The sequence below is a fragment of the Actinia tenebrosa genome, unplaced genomic scaffold, assembly GCF_029948245.1.
Source record: "Actinia tenebrosa isolate PJP-AT-01 unplaced genomic scaffold, QUT_ActTen_1.0 PGA_scaffold4__44_contigs__length_22323623, whole genome shotgun sequence".
NCBI lineage: Eukaryota > Metazoa > Cnidaria > Anthozoa > Actiniaria > Actiniidae > Actinia > Actinia tenebrosa.
This window is the reverse complement of record NW_028292581.1, coordinates 12,717,377-12,743,517: the sequence shown is the minus strand read 5'-3', so window position 1 is coordinate 12,743,517 and position 26,141 is coordinate 12,717,377. Positions and strand designations below refer to the sequence as shown.

Below are 26,141 nucleotides of genomic sequence, written 5' to 3'. Positions count from 1 at the left end.
ATTGTTTTGTTGCCCAGAACAATTAGGAAATCAATGCAAGGGGTTGATAGTAAATGTCTGGGCGTCGAGAGTAAGATATTTCTGTGTCTTACCGTCGCTGAAAATGAGTTGTCCCAGATGATGGTCGCTTCTGCGTCGGCAGACTGGTTGCCATGGACAGTGATAACAGTAGGAAAGGAAAGGGTCTGGAATAAACATCAATAGACGATTTACGCTTTCATAAATATCGCATTCCATTGTTAACTTTCAAAGCTTTGTATGTGTTTACTATAGCGCGCGTAATCAGTCTTGCCCCAAATTACCTCGCTTTCGAATCTGAGCATGCGATACTTTTGACAGCGATCGCGCATCTCGGAAAAAAATTATTGTCATCTCACGTGACGAGATGCACGCGACCTGATTTAGAGGGGTGGGGTAGGGTTACACGGAAAACAACTTCTCTGAAAGTGAAATCCTGAATTTTGTCCTCGGACACCCAGTATCGAGCATTCCAACAAGTGTCTGAGGGACACTATCTTAATCAATAACATCGGGACCCTATTTTGGACCATATTTCACCTTGTCCTTAATTAATGGCGTACAACTCCGTGGTTGAGTAAACGCATTTTGATCTTCTACCTACCATGATTGTAAATCTTTCTCTCCCGATGTTGATCTCCGAGACGAATTGCAAACAGCGCTTCTCTTCACATACGCTCTGAAGACAAGAAGAGGTGAGTAAAGTTTCCATGTTTCGCTCATTCTTCCCATTTCACTGATTTTCTCTATTATACTCTAATGGTCTTTTTCCTGTCCCTTTTTCTCTTCCCTTTTCTTCTCTTCTCTCCCTTCCCTCCTTTTCTCTTCCATTCCATTCCCTTTTTCTTCCCTTAGCCTTTCATTCTCTTCTTCCATCTTCTTCCCTCTTCATCTCTTTCCCTTCCACATTTTTCCTTTTCTTTATATTTTGCTATTTTCTTTAGATTTTGCTATTTTCTTTTCCTTGCTTTGACAAACATTTCAAAGAGAATAAAGCAAACTCTGAGTACCTCTTCCTTCTTGCCTCCCTGTCGGTTGGCTCTTGTCACAGACTAAAAAAAAAAAAAAACAAATGCCAAAAACATCGTTACTTTTATTCTCATTGCATTATTCACTTAATAGCTATCTTCATAGAACTTGACCCAGACACCTAGCAGGGACCTCAGGGACTTTTGTTTGTTTGAACTCATGACAACCTAGAGTCCCGTTCGCACTTTCCTCTTTGGGTAGCATGTTGGTTTTGTAATTTTCCTTCCTGATTGATACCCAATAAATAAATAAATAATTAATAAATAATGAAAAATAAATAATTCGCAAAGTCTAGGTTTTTGGCTTTAAACAGTTTTCTTGGGTGTATTGGTCAAGTAATTATAAAATACATGTAAGAATCATATAATGGCAAACATAACTCACCAAATTCTTAAATTCTACGGTAAAGGTGTTGTTCTTCTGGCTGTATTCCATCGTCTGAGGAGTAAGTGTAAAGGTTAAGAAATATTCAAATGAAATAATGAAAGAGAAGGGAAATTAGAAGGAGGAGGAGGATGGGAGGTTAAGGAGAAAAGGGAGAAAAAAAGGAGGAGAGAAGAGAGAAATGACTGAGGGGGGGGGGGGGGGGGGATGTGGTCAAGATTTTGCACGTGCAAAGGAGTAATCAATGTTAAAATAATTTTTTATTTTATCAAAACAAGGGAGAATTTTCCACGTCAAAAACAATAATAAATCAGGTATTCAATAAAGTCATACCTTTTTGTTATTGAGGACGTTTTTGTCATTTGGTGGTGGGCTTCTAATAAGCAATAATAAAAGCATAAATTAAAGACAGGTCAGGTTCAAAATACATTTGCTTATCTTGTAGATTTAAACAAGCACCTCATTGTGGAATTTTTGAAAAAAGCATTTTTTCTGTTGGAGTCCAGAGGTTATTTCTACACTCTTTGGCTCTTGCTATTGTAATGGGAAGACACCCCTTCTCGCAGTGCTTACCTAAGCATAGACTGTGATATGCTTTATTTTGATTTAATTTCCTTTATGTTTTCATTGATCAATTACGATATAGCAGATAATAGAGATACGCTCTATTACCTTCAAACGATTGTTTCAAGTCGATACATTTGAAGAAACGAATTAGGAAGTGAAGTGTTATCACCAAAATGGTAACACTTTCCCCAAGCCTTTTCATTGGTTGAGCTGTGCATTCTCATTCACTTTGATTGGTGACTTTGCCATTTCAGTCACATGAAATCTAATTTTCAGTGATGGCTATATTTTGTCATTCATATTTTCAAGAGTTTTTTATTTTTGATATTTTTTTTACAGTGGAACTACACGAACCAATGCCACCTAGACAAATGTTCATACAAAATAGCCAATCATGATTGAATACTTAAACAATAGAATCTGCGATTGTTGGAAGTAACAAAAGGTGATTCAGAAAAATTTCATTTAAAGTTTGTTGGGGTGGCCTAGGTTGGTAAAGTCACACTGTAATGCTGAAAAAAACATACATTTTTCCTTTTGAATCGTACAATGAACGCACATATTTTTCTCTGCAAGAGAAACAGAAGAAAAGTTGTCAGTCTCATCTGTTAATTAGCATCGGAACAAGATAGCACAGCACATGCGCAGAGCACAGCACAGCACAGCACAGCACAGCACAGCACAGCACAGCACAGCACAGCACAGCACAGCACAGCACAGCACAGCACAGCACAGCACAGCACAGCACAGCATCTAGAGCATAATGTTTGTCATGCCACAATATCACTAACACAGAATGACTGAAAAGATCCAGGAAAAACCCTTTGCTGAAATGAAGAATAGATCTACTTACGAAACAAGGCTACAAATTACTTCTGGTGGGTGAATATGGGCATTCAGCCTTCCACCAATCAAATGCCTGGTAATTAAAGCAAAAAAAAGATACTCATTCATCTTATAAGGTTAAAAAGGAGCTATGCTCCAAAAACGTTAACAATTACTTTAACGGTTAACATTTTACTTGCTTTATATAAAGAGATAATACATAATACATAATATTTCTATGAAAGGTATTTAGTTTGTAAAATTCAAAAATGCCAATCAAAAAGTCATGATTGGAGATAATTTAACTGTTTAGACACTACTTCATTGGTTCAGCCTTGTTTGATTTACTACACCATTATTGTTGAAGTGCTACCTGTGAAGTTTGATGTCTTTTTTGCCGACTAGCATTTTAAGGACAGGCAATCAAAGAACCGCAATAAAAAGACAATATTTTGAGAAAGATTTTGGACTGAATTAAAGATTTTAGAGGATTAGAGGATTTAATCTTTAATTTTAAGTTCAGTCTATAATCAACCTCGAGATATTGGTCTTTTCTTACTGCAGTCCTTTGATTGACGGTCATTAAAATGGTAGTCGGTGAAGGAGACACCAACTTTGTGGGTTGCACTTGAACAATAATCATGGTAAATAATAGTAATGTCCTCACCTCAAAGTGGTGCCAAATTTTGTATTGGTTTTCAATACTTGAGGTGAATGTTTCTCGATCACAAAACACCTTAAAAAAACAGAATAAAATAAGCAATTATACCAAATAAGATGAGAACAAATCTTCCTAGCAGGGTTTATGCTGGTGGGTTTAAAAGTTAATTGCTTGCCCTGGGTATGGTATTTGACTTTGTTTTATTAATCGAGGGTAGCGTAGCAGTAGCAAACTCCCCTCACACCTCTGGAGTCTCCGGTTTTAAATTCCTGGATTCAGCAACACATTGCTCAATAAAAGTTTGTCAAGGGATTTTTTGGAGTTTTTGTCCTAAGAGCTGAAAAAATTGACACTCTAATTCTAATCCAGTGTCAGTTAACTGTGCCCTGACTTACATTAGCAAAGATAATATGGATGTGATGAAATTAAATGTTGGCATTGCGATGGTTTTCTAATTTGACAAGCAACAAGAGCGGATCCAGGGTTTTTTTTGAAGGGGGGTCTCAGGGGTAAATTTTGTGGGCAAAGGAATCCCAGTCCCATTTTTACCACAAGAAGCCCATTTGACCTCAGGAATGACAGGGGGGTCGCGACCCCCCCGACCCTCCCCCTGGATCCACCCTTGAGCAATGTAATTGGAGGATACAGCACACCTTGTTTTTTGGTTCAGAATTGAAGTCACTTGCATACACAAGACATTTAATAAAATATGTTAAATGTTAGGATTACTTGTTTAGAAAGTGTGACAGCATGGTTCTTGAAGTTGTTTTCAATTTTTCCATTCTTTCGACCTCTCCCTTATCTTGAGCTAAAGCTGGGCGAAACATGCTGTCCAACTAGAAAACAAAATAGACAGGCATTTTAAAAACTTGCACTGATATGATAGTCTTAACCAAAGTTGGAATAGATAGTGACTAGCATTCAGTTACTAGTTGGGACTGCATGGGTGTGGACAATTTCTGGAACTACACAATAATAATTTATCCAATAAGTTTTAAAAATACATGAGCAGATTCAGGAAGGGTTAAATATAATAAAAAATATGATATGTGGGAACATTGACAGTATACCTTTATTATATGTTGATAAAGTCGGCAGAGTAGGTCAGCATGTAGTTCACACCTGAAAATAATTGGTCAAATTATGTACCCTACCTCCATAGCTCAAGTAACAATTTAAAAAATTGAGTGCAGCACTTTTGAGCCTTATACATAAAAGATTTGAAAATCTCCTGTTATTTCTCTTTCCCCTCAATGAATTTTTTTCCCTTTTCTTTTCGAGAGCAGCCATGTTTGTTTTAGCTCCAAAACTAGCCAAAAATATTGCTTTTTGCTTGCCTTTGTCTTTAATCTTGTTTGCCTCAGAGTAATGATTGAGTCTTTCCACATAATTAGCCCAGTCTTCAGTTTCTATGTACTCGTCAATTTTTCCGAACATTGCCATGGTGGATATTGCTCTCGTTAGCCGTCTCGGTGGCAATAATTCCTCCTATGGTTCTTCCTGACTTGAAATGTTTTTCCTTGTCACCAATATAATAAAGTAGCCCTCGACTACAGTATAATCTAGTACCTTATTCTTGAACAAACTCAAGTTCACTGTCAAAAAAGCATGGCTGCTCTCGAGTCCCGCGCTCCAGATTGTCACGAAACTCGCGCCCAGGTTAATTACTACGCAAGGTGAATGTTGCAGTGAACAATACTTACATGGGCTGTAGGTTATCAAGGGGTGGTGGTGTAGGCCACCCAGAAAGTGACCTCTGCTGTTGACCTGTCCACTTGCTTATTTGAGCAATGATGATATTTTGTGCTACCTGCAGCTGTTTCAAATGACCTGATAATCTGTTGTACAAAGCCTTTAATAAAAATAAAAATAGGACTTATTACATCATAGAAGATATATTTAGGAACCAAACAGTTTCTGTCAAGGAGGTGGAGGAGAGGTGGGGGGGGGGGGGGGTTTGGGTCAATAGGATTCTGCTAGTAACCCATAACAAATCCTGGACCCCTCTATTCCATACTGCCTATTATAAAAGTGCTGTGTTGACTCATATTGCCAGGAATTGTTGGTGGCCGCTTCAGTGTCACTTTAGCCTAATCAATTCACAAATACTGAATCAGATATGATTCTACTTTCCTAGTTACTGTTGCTACATCGAACAAGCAAAAAAAATTGACACAGATTTCCAAAAATTCTGTCTTAGAATGAATGCATTCTAGAGGTTAACTAAGAAAGAAATCAATAATTACTAAAAAAGCATCTGAACTTAAAAAAAGTTTGTTTGTCAGACATTCTAATATTCCATTAGGAAGACTCCCCATTGTTCAGTTATTACTCAAGCAAAGTTGGCATCAGTTAATGAGCCATGGCAATGTTGGTTTGAATGATAGATTCCAACATGCATGGCAGAAGCGCTTGAGAAAAAATTCTTTGGGGTTAAACAAAGGTTTTTATTGTCATGAGAATAAACATGGCTGCCATGTGATAATGTATCAATTATTTTCAATGCTGGTTGATATTACTTATCCCCCCATCAATTTTGCAAATAAATCGGACATTGCTGCCATTCAATTTTTTACTGTAACCTAGGGGAATAACTATAACCTAGGGGAATAAGCTTGAGCTGTATTATGACTGTAATGCATACCAGTCTTTTGGTCACTGTAAGCTCATTTCCTTTTTCTGTTAATTCTGCCTGATTAGCTTTTATCCGTTGTTCAATCTGTTTCACCTGTGCATCAAAAAGAGAACCTAGATTAGTCAAACAGCTACTTTAAAATTACACTCATTATTATACAACTGAAAAAAAACTTAATATATTATGAAACCTAGCAGTTCAAAATACTCCGACAGTAAGATATATATATATATATTTAGCAATAATATCGGGGAATATTTACTGAGACATGAGTCTTCGAGCGGCGAGGTAAATATTCTCCATATTCACTGAGCCTGAGGCGAATAATTGTTTTAGCATATACCAACTTGTGTACAGGGTGACTTATTTTTAAATATACAATAATTCAATAAAAACAAACAGAAAATTTTAGTTTGCGTGACAAATTCACGCAAAACTTTTAGCAAAACTCTTAACAAAACTTTTAGCAAAACTTTTATGCTATACTTCGTTGCCTTTTCAGTATTGATAGGAATGGCATTTACCTTCATTTTTTCAATTTCCTCATCAGAAATTGTAGCAAAACGATTGCCGGCAGATGCCATTTTGTTGCCGGCTCAATATTCCGAGATTCAGAGGTGAATATCGTACAATATTACAACACTTATTTCAATAAAGTAAGTCAACTGAAAAGCTATAAAGCTGAGGCCTACAAGGATTATTGTTAGATTCATTTTATACGTTCAACCGCTTGATAACTGTTCATAGGACTTGCGAATCTTTTGCCGGTTACAGTCTCACCTCTTCTGAGCATCATCGAGCTGCAGTTTGTATTAAAAAAGGTTCGTATATATATACGCTTTTTTGATATGAAAAGTTTTCCATAATGCTCAGTGATCTCAGCTTTCTAGGTTTTTGGTGACTAACTTTATTGAAATAAGTGTATACTGTAACATCTTAACACAATAATTATAAAGCCTATACCTGTTCATTTTCTTTGTCACTAGGACTAGTCCTCTTAGTAAACTGTTTCTTATAAGCTTCAAGTTTACCTTAAAGGGAAATAATATGATAAATTTAAACAAATGAAAATAAAGAATTGCTAAAGAATTCATGTCCAATATTAAATTCTTACAAATTGTGATATTTTCACTACACCCAGCTAATCTGGAATTAGTGACGTAGAAATGACGTCACAGCAAAACTGAAGTACATGTGTTGCAAAGCCTGTGAAAATTAACCAGTGAAAAATAAAAACTTGCCCACCATTGCCAAAAAATATGTAACTCATGAATCATCGAGTCACTTATCAAGCTCGTGTATTAGCATAATTTTTTTTTCATCTGATGGCCTGGAAATCCATCATTTCAAGAAAAAAACACCTCTTTCTGTATTCTGTATTTCTGTATTCTGATTGACCATATTTTTTCTCGGGTCAACTGCATGGATAATGTGTACTGGAATAGTAAAATTTAGGCCCAATAAACACAGTATGTTTTGGAGGCCCCAAATTAGTGTTTGTATCATACAGTACCATTACAGGCATGTGTCTATAGAAACCCACAAGGCCATGACTACAATAGCTATTTATAAGCAAGTGCCAATAATATACACATAACCTGTATTAAACTGAATTCAAGTGACAATTTTTTATTCAAATATTATTCATGTTTTTTCAACTTACTTATTTCGTTACTTTTTTCTGTAAATAGAATAATGTACTGCTCCTTCAGCTGTTCTACTATCTTTGAAAGCTCTTCATTTTCCTACCATAAATTAAAGTGAGTCTTGAGCATGTCATTGTACATAATTGAATGGTATTGTATTGTATGATATTGTATTGTATTGCATGGAAGGGCAAGGCAGGGCAGGGCAGGGCATCAAGGGCGGATCCAGGGGGGCAAAGGGGGGCTGAAGCCCCCCTTCATCAGCAAAAGATGATGCTTTTTTATATGGTTTTCCGTTGTGTTGAAAGAAGAAACTCAATTAGCCCTCCCCCCTAAAACTCAATTAGCCCCCCCTAAACTTTTTTCTGGATCCGCCCTTGGGCATGGTATTCCATATTATCCCATCGATATCTCTTCAAAGCATCTAAATAAATGGATTATAAATGTATTAGTTATCAGCTTTCAGGTGATGGTTCAGAAAAATACCTGGCTTTCTTTAGAAAGAACTTCAAGATCTTTCATAATATCTTCTATTGGATCATTTGAATAATTAATCCCCTGGTCCATGGCATCTTCATCTGCATCTACTGCTTCTGCAATATTTCTCCCTGCTGCTTCCTAAGAAAGTTCCAATAAAATTCTTAAATCAGTCAGATTCAAATCTTTTCATAATACTGTCAATAAAATTATTTTTAAGGGTAGCAGGGTGCACTTGTGTGTGATGTTCATGTTGTTGTTGTTGTTGTTGTTGTTGTTGTAGAAGTAGAAGCAGAAGCAGAAGTAGAAGTAGAAGTAGAAGTAGAAGTAGAAGTAGAAGTAGAAGTAGAAGTAGAAGTAGAAGTAGAAGTAGAAGTAGAAGTAGAAGTAGAAGTAGAGTAGAATAGAAGTCAGAAGTAGAAGTAGAGTAAGTAGAAGTAGAAGTAGAAGTAGAAGTAGAAGCAGAAGTAGAAGCAGAAGTAGAAGTAGAAGTAGAAGTAGAAGTAGAAGCAGAAGTAGAAGCAGAAGCAGAAGTAGAAGTAGAAGTAGAAGTAGAAGCAGAAGTAGAAGCAGAAGCAGAAGTAGAAGTAGAAGTAGAAGTAGAAGTAGGAGAAGTAGAGGAAGAAGTAGAGGAAGTAGTGAAAGTAGTGAAAGTATTAGTAGCAGTAGTAGCAGTGGTAACAGTGGTAGTGGTGGTAGCAGTGGTAAGGTGGTAGTGTGGTAGCGGTGGTAGTGGTGGTAGCGGTGGTAGTGGTGGTAGCAGTGGTAGGGGTATGGGGTAGTGGTGGTAGCAGTGGTAAGGTGGTAGTGGTGGTAGTGGTGGTAGCAGTGGTAAGGTGGTAGTGGTGGTAGTGGTGGTAGCGGTGGTAGTAGTAGGTAGTAAACTTTACTTGACACATATGCAATGCAAATATACAGATATTTATCAGTAGTTTTTCTCATTTTATCATTTTAGTGCATGAGCTGTTTCTGTGACTTCTATGACTTCTAAGCATATGAAAATGGATCATCATAATAACATTTTATAATGTCCAATACATATTACTTGATAATTTAAATTATGAACTACTGTACTGTGTTTTCACTTAATAGTTGTTATCATTATAAATTATCATAGTACTTACTGTAGTAAATTTTTCAACCAGACTGATCATGAACTTGTTGAGCTCTTGCAAAGCCAGGACAAAATTGATTGGATGTTCTTGGTATTTACCCTAATATAAAAAGGCACTTTTTTGTAAATATAATGTAGTCATCTACAAATAACTACTGTAAAATAACAAGAATTATATAAAGGATGGTTATGAAGAGAATTCTCTTGATAAGTATCAGATAGGAATAGGTAGGACTGGTAGGTAGGAATGGTAGGTAGGTATATAGGTAGGTAGGTCGGTAGGTAGGTCGGTAGGTAGGTCGGTAGGTAGGTCAGTAGGTAGGTCGGTAGGTAGGTATATAGGTAGGTCGGGAGAGTAGTATAGGGAATGGGGGTTCCAGCGCAATCTCAACACGGGCAAGATCCGTGTCAAAAATCCACCTACGGACGACCCCCACTCCAAGTGTGGTTGAGGGCAACAGCGCACTTAAATATGTTAGTCTATATATGGAGTGCGAAGAATGTAAGAGAACTTTTAAGAAAGAAGCGGATTTGAAAAAGCATTTGAAAATGAAGACGAAGTGTATGAGCAGTTATGATTGTGGATGTGGTAAGAAGTTTGAGACTAAGGTTAAATTGTTTTGGCATTGTCAGGACTGTGAGTACGACTACGACGACCTAAAAAGTGCTTGGTATTAGGTATAAAATATTTCCTATTATATAGATGGAATCCCAAAGCAACTTCAGCACGGTGTCAATACCCGGTAACGGTGAGATTGACGTTAGACAGTTTTGGCAGTCAGTCAGAAAGGAAGGTTAAAAGGACTCTCCGAAAAGGTATAGAAGAATTAGGAGCCCTGAAAGCGAGCATAATGGTAGAAGTAAGTTTGTCAAAAGACGAGGTAATGACGACAGCAATGTTGCGATCAAAGTCGTTAGTGATATTAGAATCCACGAATCTGGATAGGTCACTCAGTGAAGCCTTAGAAGCAATAATGGAGTCGCTGTCTAACTACACGAAAGAAGGATCAGGTTGGACAGTAGAGGAGGTTGAAGGAATAGAGATAAGTATGGCCAGGTACGTACCCATACGAGGGGGGAGTTACGTACCGCTACCAACGTGGGTAGAAAGGAAGAAGGCTATTGTAAACGTGAAGAATGAAGACGATCGATGCTTTATGTGGGCAATCAGGTCTGCACTGTATCCAGCAGAGAAGGATCCCTGTAGGACAAGTAAGTATCCCACAGATGATTTAGAGTGGGATGGTGTGGAATTTCCCATGCAGTTGATAGACATCCTCATATTTGAGGAAATAAACGATCTAGCAATTAACGTTTACGGAGTCAGAGAGCAGACGATAGTACCGTTAGTTCTGTCAAAAAGTAAAGGAGAGCGCGTACATTTATTCTACCACGGCGGACACTACTCATGGGTTAAACACATTAGCAGACTATTCTACAGACATACTAAGCACAAAGGCAAAAAGTACTTCTGCGACTGCTGCTTGCTGTCATTTACATCCTTAAATACCCTAAAGAAACACGATGAGATCTGCCGCGGAGTCGAAGAAGTGGCGCAACGGATCCAGATACCCACCAACAAAGAGCTTTCATACGCAGACCATCAAAAGCAGATGCAGGTGCCTTACGTGATATATGCAGACTTTGAAGCGTTGATAACTAAGGAAGAGCAGAAAAGTGGTGCCACGAATAAGGTAGGATTACACGAGATCTGCTCCTTTGGTTACATAGTAGTCAAATCAGACGGTAAAGCAAACCCTCCTGTGATTTACCGAGGTAAGAACGCAGCTAATGAGTTTCTAGAAGCATTGCGAGAAGAGGAGGGGGAGATTAGAGAACAATTAAGACGTCCAAAGAAGATGGAATTTACCAAAGAGAACCAGGAGGCTTTTAACAAGGCAAAAAAATGCCACATTTGCCAACATACGCTTCTTCAGTTTGGAAGACGAGCCAAGAAAGCGTGGGATGAAGATGGAAAGTATCTAGGAGAAGCTCATTTTAAATGCGGGAAGTATGCTAAGAAAGGTGAGAAGCCGGGAAAGCCCTCCACGCACTGCATTCACTGCCACAAAGCATTTGTTGAGGATTTCTATGTGGATAAGGTTAGGGATCACTGCCACATCACGGGTAAATACAGAGGAGCGGCTCATTGGAAATGCAATATAAACTTCAAAGTAAATCCAGACATGGAGATTCCAGTGTTCTTTCACAACCTCCGCGGGTACGACTCCCATTTGCTACTACAAGGAACAGACGGCTCCGACGTCAAATGCATACCCAACAACAAAGAGCGCTACATGTCCGTAACTGTGGGCAAGCTGAAGTTCTTAGACTCGCAGCAGTTTATGGCGGACTCCTTGGCAAACCTCGTAAAGTATAACACCAACTTTCCCATTTCCAGTCAATATGGTGCGGAAAGGAAAGGAGTCTACCCATACGAATACATGGATTCCTGGGATCGATTCAAAGAGTCCCTACCACCCAAAGATCGCTTCTACAGCACCCTAAACGAGTCCGGTATAAAGGATGAGGAGTACCAGCATGCGTTAGACGTGTGGGAAAAGTACTCCTGTGAGAACATGGGGGACTACCACGACATCTACCTAAGGTCTGACGTAGTGCTGCTTGCAGACGTTTTCCAAAGCTTCAGAAAGATGGCTATGGAATATTACGGATTGGATCCCGCTAATTTCTACACGGCTCCTGGGCTCAGCTGGAGTGCTTTGTTAAAGAAGACAAATGCGCAGTTGGATCTCCTAACGGAGTACGACATGTATCGGTTTATGGAAGACGGTATTCGTGGCGGCGTATGCGGACCCAGCCGACGTTACGCCCGCGCGAACAACCCCTTAGTAGAGCACGACCCAGAGAAACCAACCACATACATTTACTACCTGGATGCGAATAACCTTTATGGTTGGGCAATGTCACAGTACCTACCTGTGAGAGACTTCGAATGGGATCCAGTGAAGCCGATAGACTTCTACATGCAGGTAGGAAAGGAGGAAGACAAGGGTTACGTCTTAGAAGTGGATCTGGAGTACCCAGAGCGCCTGCACGACGAACACAATGAGTTCCCCTTAGCACCAGAAGCGATAGAGATACCATTTAAGCAGCTAAGTCCGCTGCAAAAGCAAATGTGCCCTGGTTACAAACCGTACAGGAAACTAACTATGAACCTGATGGATAAGAAGAAGTATGTGGTACATTACCGCAACCTGCAGTTCTACGTGCGACACGGAATGCGCGTAGAGAAGATCCACAGAGTCCTAAAATTCACGCAGGAACCCTGGATGCGCCCCTACATTGACTTTAACACGCAAAAGCGTACCGCAGCGAAAAATGACTTCGAGAAAAACCTCTTCAAACTGATGAACAACAGCGTGTTCGGAAAGACAATGGAGAACATCCGCAAGCGCGTAAGCGTAAAAATAGTCAGCACCAAAGAGGAAGCAGAAGCATACGTGTCACAGCCAGGCTTCGTTAGATACGTAGAAATGCTGAACTTCTACGTGATTCACATGAAAAGGGCAAACCTCTTACTAAACAAGCCCGTTTACACAGGCTTTACGGTGCTGGATCTATCGAAGCTGCTTATGTACGAGTTCTACTACGATAAGCTTAAGCCAAAGTACGGAGACCGCTGTCGCCTCCTGTACACAGACACCGACTCCCTAATTCTAGAAGTGCAAACGGAAGACGTTTACAAAGACTGCCTCCCCGACATAGACGAGTACGACACCAGCGGTTACCCGAAGGAGCACTTCCTTTACTCTGCGAAGAATAAGAAGGTAATTGGGAAGATGAAAGACGAAATGTTAGGAAAACCCATAGTAGAGTACGTGGGTCTGAAACCAAAGATGTACAGCGTGCTAAAGTTAGACGGCGTAGAAAAGAAAGCTAAAGGCGTAAAAAAGTACGTGGTTAAGAAGGACATTACGCACGAGTCCTACCTCAACGTATTACGAACACGCAAGGAACAGCGGCATAAGATGAACAGCCTGCGCAGCTATGGTCATCAGATACATAACGTCACGCAGGAGAAGGTGTCGCTGTCTGCATTTGACGGTAAGCGATGGATGTGTGATGACGGAGTGCATACGATAGCATTCGGACATCACACGATAAGCAGTTCTTCCATGACGAACCCACGTGTGGGGCCATCGTGAAGATAATACAAGATGGGCTGACCCTTCTTAGCTATTACGCTTCGGATCTGGTAAGTTTCCAAAGACCAATTAGGATCCGTAGCTCTTTTGGATCCTCCTTCTAATTCACCCGGTCCGTAGAGATATCGGACTGTGACATTACCTAATTTTTTTTCATGGGGGAAGACCGCCCTCGAACTTCTGACGTAGGACTTGTGTTCCACGTGTTTCTTTTTTATGGCATCCTTGGGTTTTATCCCCGTAGCCCTGGCCGCCTCGTTGTTCAAAGCCGCGACGACCTGGGGGAGCCTCTGAGTCCATTCCCTGTTGCGTTTGGAGGGATCTTCCAGCTCTTTCCAATACTGGTACCCAAAGAGGCGCTCGGCCAAGGTCTTATTAAATCTTTCGACGATGCTCTGACCCCTGTGGTACTCTGCTTCAGCTCTCCTAATCTTAGTGCTGTGGTCTTTCAGGGTCTTAGTAACCACGCCCATGAACTCCGTCCCCGCATCCACTTGCAGCAGCTTAGGCCATTTCAAGACGCGCTTATAAATCCTACCTAGGGCTTCTGCGACTTCCCCAGAATCCTTGCTGGTTATGGGTTCGGCGTCCTTGTATCTGCTTGCGATATCAACTACGGTCAAAGCGTATCTATAGGTCTTTTTTCTCACCTTATCGTGCGGCAAGAAAAGCAAATCTGCCTGATGAACTTCATTAGGGGTATTTACGGTAAAGCTGGGCCTGGGAATGTACTTAGGCACGGGAAGATAAACCTGCCAGAGGGTTTGTTTTCTTAGCCAGTTCTTAGCCGTTTCATCTGATACCCTGGCCGCGGTCGCGAGTTTCTTGATGGCCGACGCTCCTTTCCAATAGCCTTCAGGCCCATAGTAAATCCTCTTGAGTTTGTCCTCTACGCGGCCCATTATATGAATAGAATCGCGCTTCGCTTGATTCAAGCGAAGGATAGGACAAGATTGATCTTACGTCCGTTAAAATCCACCGTCTTTCCGTCCACTTTGATGGTGATGTTTATGCTTTCTACCAAATTAGACAAGTCATAGCTTAAAGAAATGGGAGTGTATTCTTCTGAGTCAAATGGATTACCTTTGGGCAGAAACTTGGACATAAGAGAAGACTTTTCTCCATTGTTGTAACTATGAACCAAGTCGCAATAGACTTCGTAAGAGGATGCGACTTTCCATTTCACAGGTATGGCTGTGTTGGTAATTTCCTTGCCTGAGACACCTAGTAAAGATCCTAATGCATCAGTTTTTCCTAGGGTTACCGAGAAATTGTTAGGAAGATTATGTTTGAAGGTCATTTCGTGCGGCAATCCCGTGGTGAGAGTATAACCGTGTTTTGCTAATTCCTTAGCAAGGGTGATTGGTGTGTAATGTCCATCGGGCAGCAATACGCCTTGATGATTGCCGCCGCCTTTATGCACGGTGACCATACCATTGACTAGATTATACCAAGAATTGTACAAAGAGCAACTAACCAGCCGAACCTTATGGGCTTTGATGGGGGGATTCAGATAAGTGGTAAAGTTATTCTTGTCGCTTTCCAAAAAGACGATCATATATTTCAGGAAACACAGTTCCCCTCTAGTGATCTGAGCGCAGCTCAGAGCAGATACGCCAAAGCTACGCCTCCCGCCAGCCCTGCGACTCCCACGAATACCAACTCACTATCTTTTTGTTTCTTAGAAGGCTGGTAGTAATTCTTAAACTGAGGCTTTCTTAACCCCGTCAATGCCGCGGGGTGTGCTTGCGCATAAAGTTTAAAGGCGTAGTCTGTATTTTCAAAGTTCTTATCCGCCTGCATTTTGTCTTGGTAATTCTTGTCCAACCAATCCCTGTAAGCTTGTCTTTTTTCATTCCAAGCTGCCACGTCCCGCTGATATTTCTCCAGCGCTAAGTCGTGTCTCTTCCTTTCGGCAGCTAAATCTCCGCTTTTGTCACCTCTGACTAATCTATCCAAATACTGACCACCATAATTAGCTCCAGTGAATGCTAAAGCTGCAATAACTCCACCTGCGACCACGCTAGCCATTTATATGTTAGGCAGGTACTTTTCTTTCCGTAGGTAATCCTTTACCATGATAGCCCCGCCTACGGCAGCGGTCATCTTAGCAAAATTAGCGAAGCTCTTGCTTGGGTCTTCAGTAAAGTCTTCTTTGAGCACTTTCTTACCTACCCAACCAATACCCGCAACGATGGAAGTAATGATAGCTGCTTCTTCAACAGTTTTCAATAACGCGGTTGACATTATATTACAGAGCGAGAAGGTTATTACTCCATTTCAGGGATCTTACTTTTTCTAACCTCCACAGGTGCGTGCACGGGCGCGTGATATGTTGGTGGTTCTACCTTTTTCGTAGCCCGCCATTGTAAGTAGAGGCTGCCTGCTGCTATAGCAACTCCTAACGCGCCAATGACGTACCCAGGATTAATAAAGGATTCCTCTTCTTTTTCCTCCACCTTTTCTTCTTTTTTGGCTTTGTTCTTTTTATTCATCTCCGCGAGCTTCTTTCCGGCAGCGACTCTGCCTGGAGATTTAGCCTTGGTAATCTTGGTATCTTCTACGGGTGGTTGTTCTTCGGTGCCACTCATCTTATATTAAGGGACTTGAAGGACTTGACAAGTAACTTGATGACGACTTGACAATGACTTGGCAATGACTTGACAACGACTTGACTAAGTACTTGAGGTGACTTGACAACGACTTGACTAAGTACTTGAGGTGACTTGACAACGACTTGACTAAGTACTTGAGGCGACTTGATCAGGTACCTCAGCAAGTGCCGCCTGGAAGACCTTTTCGACTTCTCTATCCTTCTTGAAGTCCTTCCAAGAGGCACCAAAGGTGCCCGCAAGTTCCTTCAAGTCGACATGCTGAGCTACGTGAAGTGCCGCGGAGGCGACTGCCATTAACTTACCGCACTTCAAAGACAACCACCCGCAGGTTATCTTAAGTTCTTGGGCGATGACATAGTCCTCGCTAATGTCCTTCCGCAGTTGCTCCACGTCGTCTATAGGCAGTGCAAGTCCAAGCAATTTAGTCGCAAGTCGGATAGCGGAGTCTGCTACGGCGTCCGTGGTCTTACTTGCAAGGGCAGCCTCGTACCTCTTATGGAACTTCTTAACCTCCTCTTCCGACAACTTATTAACCTGTTCATGGGTAAGTTCCTTGCCTATCATTTCTTTGCACTTCCCAGAAGACACCAGGATGTTAAGTTGTTCCTTGAGGTTACTTTCATCTAACTGTGTGGGGACTTCATCTAAGAGCTGCTCAATGTCCATATATGTTAATGGAATACGGAAACCTCAAAGAGAAGATCATTTTGGAATGTTGGTGCGTTTTTAGGTGCCGCATGTATTCGTGTAACTGTTCCTTGGATATCTCACCGCCGTAGTCGCTTAAGATGGTTTCCAGGTCAGACTTGCTCGGAGTATAAAATACGACAAGTGAACCTATGTTTTCCCTGAAGGGCTTAGAGACGCTGGTAAGCTGCTGCGAGAGCAACCAAACGCTGATATTGTCGTGTCTACCGCTGAAGGCGAGTTTAACGAGCTCGGAGGTGCGTCTTTTTACGTCGTCCCCACAGGCAATGTCATCCAGTATAAGGAGGGTTTGCGTATTCTTGGGGAATTGTTTGTGCCAAAACTTAAGATGGCTGGATAACTCGTTAGGGTCTAAGATATCTACGAAGAAGTCGTCATCGTTCACTCCTATGCCCGTCCAGGTGCGGTTATTCACGTAGGTGGGGCATAATAGCACGATGTAGTCGAAGCGGTATCTAAAGGGTCCTAATAGCTGCTCTACCACGAACTGCGTTTTTCCGCAGCCGGTGGGTCCTACTATCAGGGCATTGCAGGGAATATGGTTCGGATCCATTATATATACGATGGACCCAGTGGACGCAGTAAGAAGGATTGCCGGCGACGCAAAGGATAAAAGAGACACCATAGAAATGCAAAGGGAGGAGATAGACCGGTTAAAAGAGCGCGTGCAGGAGTTGTACGATGAAATGTGCGGTCTGAAGCGCGCGGAAAGGTTTGGCGCGCTGATAACTATGGCAACGTGGGCTAAGGAGTCCGTTAAGGACTTCATGCGATATCCCCTGTAGAATGTTGACAATAAGGTTAAATCTTTGTTAAGGATGCCTGGAAACTATTTAAAAAGTGTCTCAGAATGTTGACAATAAGGTTAAATCTTTGTTAAGGATGCCTGGAAACTATTTAAAAAGTGTCTCAGAATGTTAACAATAAGGTTAAATCTTTGTTAAGTCGCCCATAAGCTATTCCAAAAAAATGCCTCAGAATGTTGACAATAAGGTTAAATCTTTGTTAAGGATGTTAAATGGAGGCTAAGATATTGTTAAGTATATATGGACTGCTTGTTGTGTAAGAAGGTGTTCAGCACCAAACAAAGACTTCAATACCACGTTCGGCATGGAGTTTGCACGAAGAAGCCAATTAGTAAGGTTTGTAAGGATTGCGGTAAGGAATTCAGCACCGTTCAAAAGATGCAACAACATCAGGATAAACGCATTTGTGGGCTTTGTAAGGACTGTAATAAGGAATTCCACAACCCCTTCGAAATGCAGCAGCATCTGAAAAGGGGCGTCTGTAATCGAACCAGACAGTGTAGTTTCTGTAATAAGATACTTAGTAGTCGTCAACGTTTACAGACGCACCGGAGAACGCATGATTATAGGTTTCTCTCCCGCGCTTACGACTTGGAAGGCGTGGATTGTTACCAATGTGCGGATTTGATGTGTCGCTGCCCGCATAAAGAGGATTACTTAAGGAATCGCATAGATTACCATAAGAAGATAGTCCGTACTTTCCCCTCTTTTGAACGCGCCGAAGGCGTTCCGTGGACTAAAAGGGAGTATTGGAGGCAGGAGTGCGATCGTTGTGGTTGTGTTAGAGAAGAGGAACATATCTTCAACTGTCTTAACAAAGATTTAACCTAAACGTCAACATTCTGAGACACTTTTGAAATAGTTTCCGGGGTGTCTTAACAAAGATTTAACCTAAACGTCAACATTCTGAGACACTCTTTGAAATAGTTTCCACACATACTTAACAAAGATTTAACCTTATTGTTAACATTCTGAGACACTTTTGAAATAGCATTTCTTGGGGCCTTTAATAGTAAGGTAGGGTTTGCGCAAAGAGTCTCAAATCCCATCCTTATTTTTATTCATTATTATTAAGGATAATGAATAATAATAAATAAAAATAAGGACCCCTTTTAAAGGTATATGCTAGCCTACGCAGCTGCCTTTCTGGGAGGCATTCTAATTACCCTTTCAATATATGGACTGTATTACTTGCGAACTACCTGCCGACTGCATTACCCCTCGTAAGCCGCCGCGTAAAAAATACACCTGCCTTCATTGCGACAGGGTATTCTCCGAAGGATCCTTTGTGGGGCATTGGTGCTCCGCGGATCCTAAAGCGCAGCGGACTTTAGCAGACGCGCTTAACTACAAAGAGGAGATGGAGTGACTGTTCTTTCAATGTCAAACTTCCATCGGCCATTTACCTTACCATAGCTGCGTAAGTGGGTGAATTCCTCGCCCTGAATTACGTACCGCACGCAATCCGGCGCCCAAAGGGAATATTCCTTGCCTTCTAAGTCTTTGAGGACTAACCGTAAACGGTCGATGTCTTCGAAGACGACGTAATTTTTTATTTCGTATGCTTTACCGTGGACAAGATCACGCCAGTGAGTCAAGCTGAGCTTCATTATACCTATGGAATATCTTTAGGTGCGTTTTCAAAGTGGCGTAGGACTTAAACCGCTTTACACAGCCCTTACAGGGAATACGAATGCCATCCGCGTAATCCATCAGGGCACGGCAGATAATGTCGTAATCGTTGCTAACCATCGTTAGGTAACCATTTACGTCAAGCTGTGAGATTTTCTTAGATTGCTTCGCGGATAAGACGCCGTTTCCTTTTGGGGTTTTCAACTCAATACACAACCCGCGGTATTTCTTATGCGCATTTAGGATTAAGAGGTCGGGTTGACCGGCTTGGTAGCCTTTTCGCCAGCAGGTTATTCGCTTGCTGTCTGAATCTTGAAGTTCGCCAAGACCCGGCGCTATGATGAAATCGGGGTAAAACCTACGTGTGTAGTCGACGACCTTCGCGTGTAGGTCGGCTTCATTTTCGATCTTGAATACTAACTTGTTTGGACCGTCGAAGCGCCTTTCTATTGCATATTTACCCGTTTTCCTTAGCGCGGGTAGGACTTCCTCAAAGACCCAATCACGAAACTCCACAGCTTTGGGTAGTTTGGAGCTAAATATCAGTTCGTACAAACCAGGTTCGGATATAAACACGGCATTTGGTTGCGTAGTAAAGGAGCGGTGATTCGCAGCCCCTTGTAGATCAACCCATTTTTTCTGGTATTTCTCAGATACGTGTGCTCTAATTGCATCTCTAGGGCGCTCATAGCCCAACGCCAAAGCCACCTCCTTTGCTTTGAAGTACAAAGTTTCGCCTTGCACTATGCATTGCAGTTTGGTTTCGTTGTTTTCAAATACGCGAAGCATATTATACGTAAGGGATATTTTTTATCTTTTCGCTTGGCTCAAGGAACGCGAGCCTAGTAGGCAACGCTCTTTAGCTGATTCATTTCTACGCTTAGCTGCGCGTCTGAGACTACGAAAATGTACGCGTTTATCTTAGTAGTGTCGCTGGCATGTTTGGTGCGCTTGATCTCCAACGTAATGCCGTCCTGGGTATTTACCAGGCGTAAACCCTGACCATGTAGGTCTTCGTCGTTCGTTGTGCGCATGTCGATCCACAGCGCATACTTATCCTTAAAGAATTCCTTTGGGCCAATTTGGTCGCCAAACTTACGCGCGACTTCCCGGACTAACATATTTAAGTGCGCTGTTGCCCTCAACCACACTTGGAGTGGGGGTCGTCCGTAGGTGGATTTTTGACACGGATCTTGCCCGTGTTGAGATTGCGCTGGAACCCCCATTCCCTATACTACTCGGGAGGTAGGTGGGTAGGTAGGTAGGTAGGTATATAGGTAGGTGGGTAGGTGGGTAGGTGGGTAAGTAGGTAGGTAGGTATATAGGTAGGTATATAGGTAGGTGGGTAGGTGGGTAGGTGGGTAGGTGGGTAGGTGGGTAGGTAGGTAGGTAGGTAGGTAGGTAGGTACAGGGAGAAATAGGTAGGTAGGTAGATATACAATGTAATATTCATACATACCATAAGATTTTGGGCCATGAACATTCCCTGAATATTTCCTTGAGACTGCAACTATATAATAACTGTGCATTAGTCTAAGAATGGCATTTTAATTTTTTAACTAATAATAATAATAATAATAACTTTATTTCTATAGCGCTTTTACCTATGTTCAAAGCGCTTTACAAACAATATAACAAATATAAATAATTACTGAAATATCAAATAATCAAAAATCTAACTACTAAACTATCTTAATGACTACATTCTATAAAAATATAATAATCTAGTAATTATAAATATATATAAAATGAATAACTAATCTTAAAAACTAACCATAAGCCTCTTTATATAAAAATGTTTTTAGCTTTTTCTTAAAGCTATCCAAACTTGAACATAATCTAATATCTTGGGGAAGAGTATTCCATAACACAGGCCCACAAATGGAGAATGCCCTAGCGCCATAGGTCTTAAGCTTAAACTTGGGTACCCTGAGCAATCCCTTGGCAGATGAACGCAATGTGCGAGATGGAACGTAAGGACACACTAAATCACTAAGATAAGTTGGCGCAACACCATTCACTGCCTTAAAGACAAAAAGAAGGATCTTATACTTAATACGCTGTTCAACTGGGAGCCAATGCAGCTCCATCAATACTGGTGTAATATGATCTGATTTGCGTGAAAGACTAATAAGCCTAGCGGCAGCATTAAGAGCATATTGTAAGCGTTGCACAAGGTGTTTGGGTAAGCCAAACAATAAAGAATCACAATGATCTATCTTCGAAGTCACAAATGCATGAACTAGGATTTTTGTGGTGTCATAGCTTAAATACCTTCTAACGCGTGCTATGTTCCTAATATGGTAAAAAGCAGACTGGCAAACTGCAGTAACTTGTTTAGCTAAACTTAGAGTCCTATCGAAAACTACACCAATGTTCCTTGCATGTTCAGAAACTTTAATGAGCTCGTTAGCAGCAGAAATAGTGTCCAGTGGTGGCGATGGACGATGCTGCGCATGCAGTAGAAGAAAGAAAACTACCATTATAAATTAATGTAGCTATACTAAGGTCTCACAACTTGGAAATGCAACATTATATATACCTGTGCATTTGCTGCATCCATCAAAGCTTTTGCTTTTATGCAATGATCAGGATTATTTGGGTCACAGGCCTGTTCCCTAAACAAAAAATGTGTTACCACAATATATGTCAATCAAGTTACAGTACATTAGCATTAGGGTCTATCAAGATCGAGAGTGTAAATAAGAGAGGGAAACTTCTTAATAATGTGTGCGCCATGTAAATTCCCGGTTGGGCTATTTTTAGTAACCAGAGGCAGTTTAAACTAATTGCTTTACCCTACTCCCATGCATCATCAACTTACCCATGTTGATGACTCATGGGAGTAAAAAGCAAAAAAATAGCCAAACCAAAAATAGCCCGCGCGTGTTTTTAAGCTCTCTTATGTCACCACTACTCCTTTGATGGGTTGTAATGAAAAACAAAATTTGCCAACAGTTAGGATGCTGAGGTAATGTTAATTATTTCAATATTTTTAAATTGCACAAGGCTCTATTTATGTGGAGAACAGTTCTCTCGGGGAGCAGAGAATAGCCCTTCCCATGAGACAACTTTACAGAGTGTTTACATGGAGTTTTACTTATCCAGTAAAAACTTGGATCTCAAGGACACTGAAAGCCCAAACATTGGAAATTTTCTCTAGGCCAGTTTATATATTAATTAGTGTGTGCACATCTTTTTTAATGTTTGAGCTGTCTTGCCCCCAGTACGTGAGTTTTAATACTTAAAAGTGTTTATATTAGAAAAAGTTGTCTTAAATCCTCACACCTCTCAGGGAACCTTACCATACCATAGTTGAGATGAGATGTCTTGTCCCCAGGTTATGCTACTTAACCGAGACAAGTTTAATTCTTCATAATGTAAACAGCCGGGGTAAACAGTTAGCCAGAATTTTCCAAAGAAATTTATGAAAAATTAGCTTGCCCAAGGTAACTGGGGAGAGAGGGCTGTCTCAGTGTCCGTGAGACAACTCTTATCCACATAAATAAAGGCCTGGGGTGGGTATGATTATGAAATTGGAAGGAAGAGAGGGAGACCATTCTTATTTATGCAATATCTGCTCTCTGCCTATTTATTCCCATCAAAAACTATTATGCTTACAGCGGCTGAATCACTGTGAGAAGCTAGAGCTAAAGTAGGGTATGAAATTTATAGATTATTCAGCTTACTCTAAATCTACTATAAATCCTGCTCTCTTATTGGTTGAGCTACAGTGGTCTATTAGTAGTGATATATAGACCACTAGTAACAATAAGTGCTGGTTTTGAAAGCAAAAGCATTGGGCAGCTAACTCTCATTTTCAAACTAATGAAAAAAATTTTTATCCATTCATTTGACCGATAATACTAGTCTTCTCAGTAGGCTGAGGCTGCTGTAAGTTTTTTACGCCATGTGATAAAAACTTGACTGCACTTCAATCACGTGGTGTAAAAAACGTGTCCACTGTCCATGTGGTACAACAATATTGGCATCACATGGACGATTTCTTTGTGGTTAAGATAACAGACGCCACGAAGGTGATAAAAGAATATCACAACTGTCTCAGTCTATTAGGAAGAATAGTAGTAGGTTTTAATAGACTCTTGAAAAGTAATTAGCCTATAATGTCATTTACCTCATTATTGTTAATAATTTGTATGCAATTATTTTTATTAAGCCCATAGCAAAGCTTTTTACAATACCAGCATGTGATTTTTTACTAGATAATGCATTATGCTTATGACCTAAACACATCTTTTGATCATCCATTTGCATAAAATCCATGTGCATCAAATATTGTGCTTTGTACAATATGGAGTTCTACGCCACAATCATTAAAACTTATTGCAAAACAGAGTGAAATCGAAAGTCTGTAAGTATCTAGCTAGTTCATGTTTTAATCAATCTTACCATGGCTGTTCTTGAATCCACACTATCAACTGGGTGTAAGCATTAGTTAGCTCAAGAGAGTCGGGGTATTTTGCATGTAAATCTTGCATCAGTTGAGTTTGTTCATGGAGTGACAGCTGTTGAATTTGTTCAATCAAAGTCATCCTGAAGAAGTTCTCTTTCGTTTGTACGAGCTAAATTTGACGTTTCTTGGAGTACAAGATCTCTAGTCAATCGTTTCTCCTTTCCGTTTTAGAGCATGAAGTTATATAAGTCCACTCGGGAAGAACGTTCCCTTTTGATTTCAAATATATCGAGTAATTCCGAGAAACTAATACAAACATCCTCCATTTCTTGGAAAAAATATCAGATTCCGTTCCGGGTATATATCCGGACACCATTCGTTATCCAATCAGAACAAAGATAAATTAATTTCCATAAAGTTCGGAGAGATCTCGGCAAATCCGGATACGGTCTTCCGGTTTCCGTAAAGGTTCTGGGAAACAGGCATTTTCTTGGAAAAAAAAGCATCCGACTTCCGGTTCCCCTTCACGTGATCGTTCTTTGAATGCGGATAAAACGTATAAGACTGCTTTAAAACACAACCTGATACACTTCCATTTATCTGATTAGCCTATTTATTATTCACTTTTTATGCTCTTTTTTTCGCACACATTCATATTCTTTTCTTTGTGGAAAGTGGATAGTGGGGGGAGGGGGGGAGGGGGGAAGGGGGAGGGGGGGGGTGCGGTTTCCAAAAAAAATATTTTTTCCCCCTTAATTTTAACGAGGGTGACACACATTACTGGTAGCCCTGTAGTTTCCATTATGGCTCTCCTACAATTAATCAACTGAAATGAATGATCAAAATTGCCGCCCCATATAAGTTTGGCTTCACAAGATATCATCAAATTCGCCGGGAACCCACCGAACCATCCCCGGATCCGCTACTTTTTCGTCCTGACTCAAGTAGACTTTCAAGACTTTAAGGTCATTTGATATCATATCTTAAAAACAAACTTACAAAATTTAAAAAATGCTGAATAAGCGAGCACAGTTGCTTCAAATAGGAAGATATCCTATCCACTGGAACTTCACCTTGAAATCAGGAAAATATAATTCATAACCGACATCGAAGCTAGGACAAAGTAAAAAAATAAAAAAATAAATAAAGCAAAAAGCACAATGTCAAAATATATTGGTCTCTGCATACCCATGATGTGATGTATTGATGATGATGATGATGGTGACAATGACGATGACGATGACGATGATTATGATGATGACGATGATAATGATGATGATGACGATGATAATGATGCTAATTGAAGATAATGATAACGATGATGCACAGGTGGCCCAAGCTTGGTTTCTTTGGTGTCCTGCTATAAGGAAATGTATGGAGATTCATCAAAAATTTCAATAAAATCATTGAAACGTGAAATAAAGCCTCGAAATTTTACCCCATCATTGAGAAATAGAACTTCTTTTGAACTGCTTGGTTATTTTTTGAATTTAGCCCGTTTTAAGATTTTTTCGGAGGAACAATTATAGTATGGCAATAAATTTATTGCGTACAATTAATCCTTTATTGCACTCCCGCATATAATTAAAATCGTATGTATAATATATATATGTTACTCAGTTAAACTTCACTAGTATCTATCGTTCGATTCCCTATATATACTAATACTAATGACGATGATGATAACAAATCTCAGCATTCCACTCCAACACTAACTCACTATTATTTATTCGTCATCGTCAATATTTTTTCCAAGTTCGTCATACCCTGTCTTTTTAGTGTCGTCCCTTCTTTGACGGAATGCCGCCTTTACCAACGCATCTGGAATCCTTTCCTAATTTTGGATTGGACATGTGTTCAAAAATAAAATCGAAAATCAATAATTTTTTTGTCATTAGACTGTTATCAGCATGTTTTGACTATGAAGAAATCGAGGATACAGATCTTTCATTCTTTCTGTACCCCCCCCCCCCCCCCTTAGTTAAAAAAATCAATCTCTTTATTATATGCTTTTATCTTATCAAGTGAGAATATATTAGAAACGTCTTGTGCAGCTAAAAGATCAATAATCTTGATCGCGGCAAGTTTCGATCAACGTTAAAAAAACACTGAGTTGACTGAGTGAGTTGTCAAAAAAAACCCTTTCTATTTACTTTGTCGTTTATATACGACCAAATGCAAAAGCGAAATAAAGCGTTTGAAGACAAGAAAACGTAATATCAGTCTCAGCAGACGTCAATTCTCTTGTAAAAACCATGCATATAGTAGATCCGAAATGAAATAAAAAGGACAAGAAAAGGATGGCCAATTACTATGGACAAATTAAAAAATCTTCATATTAAAAACGTTGCTATCGTTACCAAAAGTATCATAAATCAAATGCAAATATCCAAGAAAAAGTCCTCAATTTTGACTCACCCCTCCCTTGCGTGATCTATTGT

At 40.3% G+C, this 26,141-nt stretch overlaps 1 protein-coding gene across 3 annotated transcripts in view; it reads right to left on the bottom strand.

Annotated features, from left to right (window-relative positions):
• Positions 1-24,034, bottom strand: part of LOC116286281 (signal transducer and activator of transcription 5A) — a 32,959-nt gene extending 8,925 nt beyond the window's left edge. Inside the window, exons 1-19 of one of the 3 annotated variants that reach the window (XM_089037160.1) lie at positions 23,697-24,034; positions 21,829-21,904; positions 20,746-20,796; positions 9,367-9,456; positions 8,252-8,383; positions 7,783-7,864; positions 7,083-7,150; positions 6,129-6,212; positions 5,188-5,336; positions 4,555-4,606; positions 4,214-4,320; positions 3,491-3,559; positions 2,852-2,917; positions 2,526-2,567; positions 1,765-1,807; positions 1,432-1,485; positions 1,029-1,070; positions 623-697; positions 93-185 (exon numbers count right to left, since the gene is read on the bottom strand). In XM_089037160.1, coding sequence (XP_088893286.1) covers positions 93-185; positions 623-697; positions 1,029-1,070; positions 1,432-1,485; positions 1,765-1,807; positions 2,526-2,567; positions 2,852-2,917; positions 3,491-3,559; positions 4,214-4,320; positions 4,555-4,606; positions 5,188-5,336; positions 6,129-6,212; positions 7,083-7,150; positions 7,783-7,864; positions 8,252-8,383; positions 9,367-9,456; positions 20,746-20,796; positions 21,829-21,904; positions 23,697-23,839 — 1,518 coding nt within the window. In that variant the 5' untranslated portion in view covers positions 23,840-24,034. The remainder of the gene's footprint in view (positions 1-92; positions 186-622; positions 698-1,028; positions 1,071-1,431; positions 1,486-1,764; positions 1,808-2,525; positions 2,568-2,851; positions 2,918-3,490; positions 3,560-4,213; positions 4,321-4,554; positions 4,607-5,187; positions 5,337-6,128; positions 6,213-7,082; positions 7,151-7,782; positions 7,865-8,251; positions 8,384-9,366; positions 9,457-20,745; positions 20,797-21,828; positions 21,905-23,696) is intronic. The other 2 variants (XM_089037158.1, XM_089037159.1) reach the window with 2 other exon arrangements.
• Between the last annotated feature and the right edge of the window lie 2,107 nt (positions 24,035-26,141).